This window comes from Symphodus melops (assembly GCF_947650265.1).
Source record: "Symphodus melops genome assembly, chromosome: 16".
In the NCBI taxonomy this organism is placed as follows: Eukaryota; Metazoa; Chordata; class Actinopteri; order Labriformes; family Labridae; genus Symphodus; species Symphodus melops.
This window is the reverse complement of record NC_136706.1, coordinates 10,155,054-10,165,750: the sequence shown is the minus strand read 5'-3', so window position 1 is coordinate 10,165,750 and position 10,697 is coordinate 10,155,054. Positions and strand designations below refer to the sequence as shown.

General features: G+C 41.1%; 2 protein-coding genes across 2 annotated transcripts; both read right to left on the bottom strand.

The window, feature by feature from the left end:
• Positions 1–67: 67 nt before the first annotated feature.
• Positions 68–2,297, bottom strand: nfkbil1 (nuclear factor of kappa light polypeptide gene enhancer in B-cells inhibitor-like 1). The gene is made up of 4 exons (XM_079364096.1): positions 1,823–2,297; positions 1,571–1,683; positions 895–1,006; positions 68–811 (listed from the first exon to the last, which is right to left on the bottom strand). The coding sequence occupies exons 1-4, from the start codon at positions 2,097–2,099 to the stop codon at positions 219–221; spliced, it is 1,095 nt and encodes a 364-aa protein (XP_079220222.1). The 5' UTR covers positions 2,100–2,297; the 3' UTR covers positions 68–218.
• Positions 2,298–7,035: 4,738 nt separating this feature from the next.
• On the bottom strand, positions 7,036–9,106 carry aplnrb (apelin receptor b). The gene has a single exon (XM_079364372.1). The coding sequence runs from the start codon at positions 9,027–9,029 to the stop codon at positions 7,953–7,955; it is 1,077 nt and encodes a 358-aa protein (XP_079220498.1). The 5' UTR covers positions 9,030–9,106; the 3' UTR covers positions 7,036–7,952.
• Between the last annotated feature and the right edge of the window lie 1,591 nt (positions 9,107–10,697).

The window sequence follows — 10,697 nt, the reverse complement described above, 5'->3', positions numbered from 1 at the left end:
TTGTCAGTGCTCTGATTTGTTTGTATTTGTGTTGTAAATGTTCACATTTACATAAATAGCGCCGTGCTGTCCATACCTATGACTTTATTAAAGTGAGCAAATCAATAGAAATACGTTTATGTTTGTTTTCTAGAGTCTTGAGTGTTTACACATCAGCCACACTCTTTACTGGACATTTTTTTATAAAGCACTCCAAAAAAAAAAAAATCACTAAATGTTTAAGTCCTCAGACTGTGTGCCAGTTTGTTGAGCTCTTGTGACAGAGCTGTAACGGTTTCTAGGATCCTTCGCTTGTCCTTCTCCTCTAACCGAGCTTCACATCGCTGCGCAAACTTATCAGGATGCCACCGTGCTTGCTGCTTGCGCAGTGTTTTACGAAACACCTCCACGTCTTTGCGATCCACGCCGTGCAGCATCACCTCCACCATCTCCTGCACGGTGCCTCGAGGAGCCGGCCAGGGGATGTCGCTGTAGCTCAGCTTTGTGCTGTCCCCCGAAGAGCCTCCGCAAAAAGTAGCTGCACAGCCCTCCTCATACCTGCGCTTCTTCCCCTGCTTAGTCTCTTCCTCTTTACGAGCCGCTCGAGCCAAATACTCTTCGTGTTCTCTCTTCATCTTCTCCAGCAGCTCTTTGTTCCTCTCCTGTTCCTGCTCTTTCTCTGGTTTACTCTTCTTCTTCTTCTTCCCTCGAGAGAATGAGGCAGCCAGTCTTTGGGCTTCAGCGTGTTTTTTGTCAAAATACTCTTTTCTGATGCGATCAGCCCAGTCACCAAAATCTTCCTCGTCATCATCGACGGGAAGAAAATCATCAGCTGTGAAAGAAATACAGGAGTGTTGTAATCAATGGCAGAATGTTTAAATAAAGCTCTGGATGAACACATAGGTTTTTGTTTACCGTCATATACTCCAAAGGTTTCACAGAATTCATCCTCGCATTCGCCAAACAACTTGTTGACCCACTCCTTCTCAGGATCTACTTCAGACGGATGGTTCATGTTATCTGCAGTCTGTGGGGAAACATTGAATAACATAAAAACAGGATTTCAACGCTTGAAGGAGGACAACTATATAACACACTTTTTTAAGTCTTCTTTCTCTGAAACCATAAAAATTAAAATATATTTGCTATAATTTAAATAAGGTTAAATGTCGAGGGTTTTTTTGTATTTAATCTATTTATTGATCATCATGATATATACATATATATATATATATATATATATATATATATATTTCTATTCATGATTTAATGGGTGCATCATTTTGTTTTCTCAAATAAATATATATTTTTATATTCGCATTAAAAATTATTTTATTTGAAAACCCAAAATCTAACTGTTTCAGTTCTGGTATAATCACCGTATACAATTATTATATTTATCATCATCAGACAAATATTAAATGTGACATGTTTTTTTATATCTTCTTAAAATGAATTCTCACCAATTGATGGAATTCAAAGAAGCAATGAAATTGACCTTTATTCTCCGATCAACATATTCCTGTTCTCCTCCACTACACAGAAACATGAATCTCTCTGATCTAAGCATGATGAATTTCTTATTATGTACCTTTGTCTGTTTCATCCACTGCAGCAGGTCCTCTGGTGTGACTCCAGCGTTGTTGGGCGCATTCATAGCCTGGGGACAGCTCTTTATCAGAGGCACGACTAGATCATCATACGCTGAATGAAAAAAAAAAAGCCCAGATAAAACAGCTGACAGCCAACATTCAAAACAATAACAATAATAATAACAACACTACTACAACTCCAAATAATAATAATAAAAAAAACAGTTTCTCTCGGTCTCTGCCCTCCTCACCTGTTTTCCCGTCTTTCAGAGCCCTGTTGACCGCGCTGTGTAACGCTGTGTCTCCTTTACGGTCCTTCTGGAGAACATCGGCTCCGTGCTCGAGCAGCAGCCGCAGCACAGCGTCGTCTCCCCGGCAACAAGCCAGCTGCAGTGGGCTCCTCTCCCTCTTTCCCTGGGAGAAGTTCACTCCCAGGTCCCCCCGGTGCTTCTTCAGGTACGACTTCAGCTTCAACAAACTGCCTTCCTCCACGTATTTCCAGAGCCGCTTCTGTCTGTGAGACACCATACCGTGTGAACACAGCTCGGACGTGACTACTGACAAAGCTAATTGTAGTTCTTTTTAAGCGATATTCACATTTAGCTAGCTAAGGCCCACTTAGCCTTAGCATCAGATCATCCGTTCTTGCTTCTAAATAACTCCGAAGCCAACAAGAGCTCGGACTCAAAGGTTCCGGGTACAAATGGTTCCGGTGCAGCCACTAGATGTCAGTATTGACGAGTTTTCCAAAACAGGCCTCTTTTGCCGAATTACAGGCACACTGTAAACATGCAGAATTGTGTGAGGATACAAACAATAATGAAATCTTAGTAACACAAATTCCCATGATCTTTTACGTTTATCTCACTCAATGATGTGTTGTACATTTTCTGCCTGAAACCTGGCAGAAAGTGTAGAATAGACCGGAGTGTATGGGATAAACAAAGATTCAGCATTCAGAAAATAAATTTGTGGGTAGCATTTATTATACAGTAGCCTGTATGCATTATCCTGTTACCTAAGTTCTTTATCAATTGTTACAATTTTTTTAAGACAGTACATTTCTTTTCACAAATAAGAAATATTAAAGGCTCCACTTCAGGGAATATAACTGATTCAAGATATTACAATCTCAGACTAAGATTTTAATTTATATACAGATACAAATTTTAATTTTAAGTAATGGTGAATCAAAACCCTGCATATGCACGGTTGCTTATACATACTATTCCTTTTTAAAGGGGACATATTATGCCCTTTTTTCACCTTTTAGAACAGTTCCCTGTGGTCTTAATGACAAACATTAATAAGGAATATTTTTAATGACTTGCACTGAAGGCAACTGTTTGAAATCACAAAAGTTAATCTATATTATATCTATTATATCATTATCTATAAAACTCTTACTGATATATTATTTAAAAACAGGTAAATGGGAAAACATTTTATTAAATGAGGTTGCTTATTTTTGAATTTGGTTCTTATTGTATTTTGACCAACAGTCCAAGGAGCAAAAATTATGCATATATTGACAGAGGACACACTTACACATTCTCTCTCCTTGTTTTGTGTGTAGCTGAGGACTGTTGGCGTTCATGATGTGGCTTCAATAAGAGTTAGTAACATGTTTTCATCATTAGCACAAGTCATCAAATAAGCAAATAACTGAAGGTATCAATGCAGTCTAACATGTAAGATTGGAGTTACAATCTCACATTATAATCTGCAGCACAGTTACCACCTGAATGAACAAACTGCAGCACACAGCCTCTCTGTTGCGTAACTTCTTGCCTGCATGTGACCGTGTGCTGCTTTCTCTACCTGTGATTCTTAAAGCCGTGCAGCTGAGCCTCGGAGCTGGCTCGGTGCTGCTGCAGATGACAGGGTGTTCATTTAGGCCCTACGGAGGGAGGGAAGGATGCACAATGGAGAGGATAGAGGAGGGAATGAAGGGACACATTGTGCCCAGGGAAGATCTTCTCTGAGTGAGACCCAAACATAACCCAAGATCCGGAGTCAACCAAAGCTTGGCCACTTCCGCTCCTTTCTGCTGTCGGAAACGACGTGTCTCCACTAACGATGGCTGCCTTTGAAATATCTGACAACTTGGGAGAGACAGAGACAGTGAAAGGGAGAAAGAGATGTCTGAGTTGTCACCTCAGGTGTTTAGTACATATGTTGAAAGCTTTGTTGTCCTCACTTCAGTGGCTCATGTAACTTGTCACAAAAAGAGAAGTCTCCTCACGTATCACGGTCAAAAGGGAATACTTTTCCTTTAAGATCTCAGGTGAAGCATGCATCTTGATCGATGCCACAGAAGGCCCTAAAAGCATGGACATGCCTCTGACATACAGGATATCCCCGCTCAGGAACCCCTACTTTCTGCCTTTCCTGCATGGCCTGCTGACTTCTATCCTGTCCGTGAGGTCTGGCATCCTCCATGGACACTGCAAGGAGGAGCTCTGTAAGACCAGGCGGCAGGAAGCTAAGGGTCCTGCAAGACGCTCCCCGAGGTCAGCATCTCATCCTATCTCACTATGGTCACATCAGGGCCAAGGTCCGGTCCGCTGGCTGTGCTGCTCGGCCTCCATTGTTTAGACAGAGGAGAAACGTGTGCACACTTCCTCTGTCTATTTTCAGCATGACCTGTTTTATTGGCTTCTGATTTATGAAAGCTAGACATTTACATATGACACACAAAACAACACAAGGGAGAGGCCTGTTTGTTATTCTTTACACAGGATAAGTGAAGGTGGACCCCCCTGTAGAAACTGGGCCCTCATACCTCTCTCTTAGTGTCTATTGTAATGCATCACCTGATAAACACCCCGCTGTCTGCTAAAGGTGATGGGTTTCACAGTCTGCATTTGTTGGGTTTCTCTCAAAGTGAGGAGGTATTTCTGGTTTTATTCCTCTCAGCAGAAGTTAACATTGGGAAAATTAAGATTATTTGCTGCATAGTATTACTACCTTGCTCTGAAATTATTCCGCAACGAATGAAATTTCAGTATTAAAAAAAAAGTAAATACTTGTATTGTCAGCCAAATATCTTGTATTTTATCAGATTCTTTTGATCAGTATTACTCCTATAATTTGTATTGTGAATTTGTGTTGTAAAGGGTTTCATTTTCTGCTCATATTAATGATGTCAAGTATAAGGTTGTTTAATCTATGTCACAAAAACAACAACATTGCAGCTGTCTGACATTGAGCCAACTCAAGGGGTCAGATGTTTTATTATTAATTCTTGCCGTACTCTGCAAAGGAAGAACAAATGTAAAATACATTTATAAGACTGAAGAAGTGGAGCCTTTAGAAGAATAAGACTGTTTACGCTGTGATCTAGAAAAATAAAGGCGCATTACACAAATGATAAGAAACACAAAATGAGCGCATGTTAAATTCTACTAGTGAAAAAATAGCATTTGTAACTCAAAAACAACTTAAGGGACAATTGTTGCTTGAAAAACAATGCCCTGGTTTTGATAGACAACCCTCGAGTATAAATTATGAAAAAGACTTCAGAGAGTTTTTTTGAAAAAGAAAATGTATATTGGTAAAATAAATAAAAAATAAAGCGTATATAAGGAGTTGACAGTTGTGTCTACAAGTTACATTTACTTATGTCATTTGACAATATGGAGCTTTGGTTTTAAACTCAGTGGTGTTTTCAGCCTTGCTATGCTTTGTTTTTCCCCAAAGCCTCATGTTTGGGATTTCTTAGAGAGGGAAAGTGGAAACCCATGGGATTCCCTGTGGTAATTCTGGTCCCAGCGTAGACACTTAATGTCCACACTGTTATTACAGAAGAATGAAATCAATTGTTGTATCATTTCTGAAACGTCATCTCAGACAAACTGTCTGTCTGTCTGTCTGTCTGTCTGTCTGTCTGTCTGTCTGTCTGTCTGTCTGTCTGTCTGTCTGTCTGTCTTTAGCTGTTGCAAAACTCTTGCCATTAAACCTTTGAAACATGATCACATTGACTTCATAAAACTTGAAAACAAATGAATACAATCTGCCCAGATTAACTTTCACAGTGGACTTTGGGTCTGATGCTGACAGGTGGAGGACATCACGCGGCTTTTAAAAATGAACATGTGTGCACTGATTCTTCCTCGGTGCTCATTTTATTCACTGTTAATCCATGGTAGCAGTTTCAAAAGTTCTTGAAGAGCAAGTTAGAATCCATCTGCTTTTTGTGAAATCCCTTTTATTCTACGTGCAGATTTACTTAAAAGTCGGTGATCCATTTAAAAAGGGTCTACTTTGCATTTCTGTGTGTGTGTCTGTGCTCAGAAGAGATTAAGTAGTGCTGAGACAGTGATCAAGAAGAAGAAGACAGTGAATGTCGCTGCAGCTGTTGGTTGTCTCTCTGTAACAGTGAAAAAAAGTATTTCTCCTGTAATGAGGAGTTCAGCTCATGTCACTTTTCATGTAATGGCACAAACTCTGTTAACATGTAATTCGAAGTGACTTGGACTAAGCCTGTCCCCTTCATAGGTATTACACAGGGACAGATAGTCAGCTCCCACTATACAATGAGCACACATGGATTAGTCCAATCTCCCCAGTTGGCCTGCTGTTGCTGATTTTATCTTTGAAAAAGCTCATTACAGTCAACATGGTTGATCATCAAATTCTAATTTAAAGCACAACAACCTGTTTTGATGTTTTCTCTTTTTAAAAACAGCTCATTCAACTGGATAGGTAGTCTAATACCTATAGAGTTAAATTAGGGTTACATTTGAGGGCATTTGTGCATCAAATCTCCACTTTTACAAAAAGGTAAAAAAGAAAAAGGGAGAAGAAATATTTCTGAGAAATAAATCTCATCTGGTTCAATATCTAAATGAGAGAGGTCATATAATCATCTTACCTCAAACTGCATAAAATACTTCAAACTACAGTTTATCATGTATGTGGTGTTTTAAGTGTGTTTTATGTGTTTAAATGTGCCATCTTATGCTTATAATGACATATGCACAGGCAAGTCAAAGACACATTTCTGCCTTTTGCATGCAAAAAGTTAGACAATTAAGTATTTCTTGTCCCTTTCCTTATTAGTATTTCTAAATTATGATGGGCATATAACATAGTGAAACTCTCTGATGCATTCTGGGATCTTTTGGTTCAGAAATTATTGTTGTTTTATTAAGACTGGAAGACCTGTACATCTCAGGGTTAGGGTTAAGCCATATTTCTGTCTGTTGATCTAATTTAGACACTGTTTTACTCACCGATTGTTTTAAGAAACAAACATGGTGGAGGAGGGAAACAGAAGTCTAACATGCATTTCCTGCAGACATATGCTTTGATTTCAGCCCCTCCGAAACACAATAGGAGGGAGACTGCCTCCCCTCAGCATTGCACCAACAGGAAGAAGAACATTCACTGGATGGGAGAAAATACATTCCAGTAACACTAAACAGGCTATCACAAGAAAGACACAAAGTGAGACCAGAAAGAGTGTTTTTCTTCCAGAAGCACCTTTTTTTTTATTACAAATCATAAACATAGATTCAAAATATATGTGTATACACAAAATGCTTTCATGTATTTGTCAGGAACAAATTCATCATCATCAAGTCATTCAGACAAGCGACAAACACAAGCAGACTCATTCCTTTAAACAAACTCTCACACACACACACACACACACACACTCAGACAGGCTGTCAAAGCAGTCACCTTTTAATTGGGAACTCCACCAGCCTGAAAACATTTATCAGCTGCCATCTGTCGGTCTGTCTGGGATCCACCACTCCACCCCCAACCCACCCCTCTATCTCTGTCTCTCCTTACGACACCCTCATCAGACTACAACACCTCTAACTGACTGGAATACCCTTCCTATACATACACACACACTAAACTGCTGCCTGTGATTCTACTGACTAAGCTGTAGGGTTGAGTAATTCGGTAGAGATCACACTTCAAGTGCTTACAATGAAAACAAGAACAGCAGGGGCAAATGCATGAGTATAGACATTTTAGCAGTTCTTAAGGACGGAGTTCAAAGCTCTTTTGCAAAAAGTCCACAGGAGAACCATGAGACACAAGAGCATGTGGTCCTTCAACAATACATTCCACTTGTTCCTGAAAAGAACAAGTGTGGAGCTGCCATTTGCCTTGTCTTTAGAGGTCCAGTTTTTCCTGCTGTGTTACTAAAAGTCAAGCAGGATTTTGTCTGGTCAGACCCCAAAACTTCACCCTCAACTGTTGCCCAAAACAGTCCACAGTGTCTGAGAGGAACGGAAGTGTTACCCCGGAACTGACCATGGATCTTTGGGCACACCAATGGCTGTCAAGTTTTGATTTATCTGCAGTGTTCTGCATTGTTTAACTCTTTGTCCCAGAGTTTCCCTTGGCCCTCAGTTGTCGTCACACTTTTGTAGCCAGAGAGTGAGCCTCTGTCTTCTGTGAGGACAGGGAGTTGCCGGGGCTTGCGTGCAATGATTTTTTGAGGTTAAGTAGGCACAGACACTGGGATCTGAAGCGCAGGTCAAAGAAGGCATAAAGAAAAGGATTGAGGCAGCTGTTGACGTAGGCCAGACAGGTTGCGTACGGATGAGCCAGTAGCAGGAAGCGCAGGAAGGCACAGGTGGCAGGGAACAGGTCTAAGTAAGACAGGGCGTCCGCACTCTTCACGATGTGGAAGGGCATCCAGCAGGCAGCAAACACCACCACGAGAGTGGTGATGATCTTCAGCAGCCTCCTCTTCCGCTGGTCCTCTTTGCGCAGAGTGTTGAAGTGACGGGTGACGGTGCAGCCAATGAAACCATAACACACCATCATCGCCAAGAAAGGCAGAAGAAAGCCCAGAGCTGAGGAGGAGATGCTGAGACCGGCGATCCACAGGTTCTCTTGTTCTTTGTTTGTAAGGACCAGGCCAAAGTCCATGGCGCAGGATGTGCGGTTGCTGGTTGGATCGTATTTTGTCGTGCGGAAGATCAGAGTTGGGGCTGCCAGCAGGCCGGACAGCAGCCAGATGGCTGTGAGGCAGGTTTGTGTGTGGCCACGGGTGCGCAGCTGGGTGCTGGACAGCGAGTGAACGATGGCCAGGTAGCGATCGAAGCTCATGCAGGTGAGGCAAAAGACGCTGGCGTACATGTTGAGCAGGACTACGTAGCTGCTGATCTTACACAGGGCCACTCCGAAGGGCCAGTGGTAGCCCATGGCAGTGTAGACAGCCCACAGAGGTAGAGTGACTACAAAGGTGAGGTCAGCCAGTGCAAGGTTGCCGATGTAGACGTCAGCAGCTCGCCGCTTTCCCTGGGCTCTCCACACAGTGAAGATGACCACGCCGTTTCCAGAGAGACCAAGGATAAAAATAAGCATGTACAGCACCGGGATGACAGAGTATGACGGTGTCCACTCAGAATAGTCACACATGGTGGAGTTTTCTGTCTCCTCATAGTCATAGTATTCATAGGGCCCTTCAGTTGGCTCCATCTCCATTCTGTCTCTTTTCTTGTCTTTTTGTCCTTTGTTGAAGAAGAAATGTAGGATGCAGATAGGTCCACAGAAGTTGTCAGGGCTCTGAAATCTGTTGCTACATGTGAACTCTGCCCACCTTTATATACCCCAACAGACTTGTACCCTCCCAGAACGCCCCCTTCTCCCCTCCCACTGCCCTCCTACTCTCTGCTGTGAGGAACATGCTCTTTTACTGCACACACACCCACTTCTCCCAATTCATTCAATTTGTGTCCCTCTCTTTGTAATGGATTGTAAAGCAACTTTAATAAATGTCATTTTGCAAAAGTCCTAATACTTTATACATCCCGTACTTTTTTCTTGCACACATTGTGAATAAGGACAAGATATACAAATGCAATTATTTTTCACAAATTTTATTTCCAACTCACCTTAAATACCAGTGTTATTGCAACACTATTTTTTTCAGTAGTCAAAGTTTACCAGACAAGTCTTGACAGTGGCCCACAAGTCAAGTCTGGGCATGACACGTTTCTTGAAGTACTCAATTTCAATATGTATTGAGAGTCCTTCAGAAAAGTAGCACTCTGTTTAAATAGGACCAATGCTCAATTTACATTTGTATGTTTGGTTGCTTCATGTCTGTGCATGCTCAAACAAGTAGAACAAAAAACTGAAATCAAAACAAAGATGGGGTTTGCTTTATAGAACTTTAGGCTCTACAAACAAACTTTGACCTCTTGACTTTATTTGAATATACAGAAAACAGAAACAAGTATTACTGTGAAGTGGAGTTAAATTCAAAGTTCAGTCTATTTGAAGTAAATAGGACTGAGAAGAATACAAGTCAAAATGTAATTGAAGGAAATGTTTTTCATCAGTCTACATTTTCATGAAAGATTTTTAAGAATAAAAATGAATACTAGCTACAAAACAGCTTTTAATCCTATCAAACTTTAAAGTCGTTTCTGAACCTTGATTACTTTGTGTGCAGATTAAACAAAAGAATGACAAGTTGATCTTATATACAGTAAAGCATAAATATCAACATGACAACATAATGAACCTGCTTCAGAAACAATCCAAACTTGAGTTGAAACTGTGCAGTCACGTTTTGTTTCATGTCACATAATGTAAATACAACTCCAGGCTCAAAGAAACAGACAGAACAGTGTTGTATTAGATGATGCACTAAACATATTTCTGTGTAAAATGTTACAACCACAACAACAACATGCCAGTGTGTGTGTGCAAACATAACCATGCATAGCTTTCGGGATGAATATCTGTGATGCTTTCTAACAGTGTTAAATAAAATAGCTTTTTTGAAACTCTTAAACTACAACAGAGGAAATAAAGTGTGTTATGTTAAGTGTTTCAACACTCCTCTCTTTGTTGTCTCTCGAGTGTATCTGTTGGTCCAGGTGGGACAGCTCAGTCTTCAGTCCGCTCCGTCTCTCAGCAGAGCAGCAGCAGTGGCGCCAGGGCACCGACCTTTAGACACAACTACTGTTTCACTCAACAATCTTTTCCTCCACTAAGCCCTTCCTCCACTCCTCCATCTCTGCCTCCTCTTCCCTCCCCGCTTACGTCCTCATTTCTCAGACTATGCAGATGAGAATCGATTCCCGTCTCCCTCACTTATGCCCACGTCATTTACTCTAAAGGAGATGTTTGTTGTTGCCAGAT

Coding starts and splice junctions, on each gene's coding strand:
- nfkbil1 (XM_079364096.1), bottom strand. CDS start 2,099: ATGGTGTCTCACAGACAGAAGCGGCTCTGGAAATACGTGGAGGAAGGC. Junction 1,684..1,822: donor TCTGAAAGACGGGAAAACAG/GTGAGGAGGGCA, acceptor TTTTTCATTCAG/CGTATGATGATCTAGTCGTG. Junction 812..894: donor AACCTTTGGAGTATATGACG/GTAAACAAAAAC, acceptor TTTCTTTCACAG/CTGATGATTTTCTTCCCGTC.
- aplnrb (XM_079364372.1), bottom strand. CDS start 9,029: ATGGAGATGGAGCCAACTGAAGGGCCCTATGAATACTATGACTATGAG.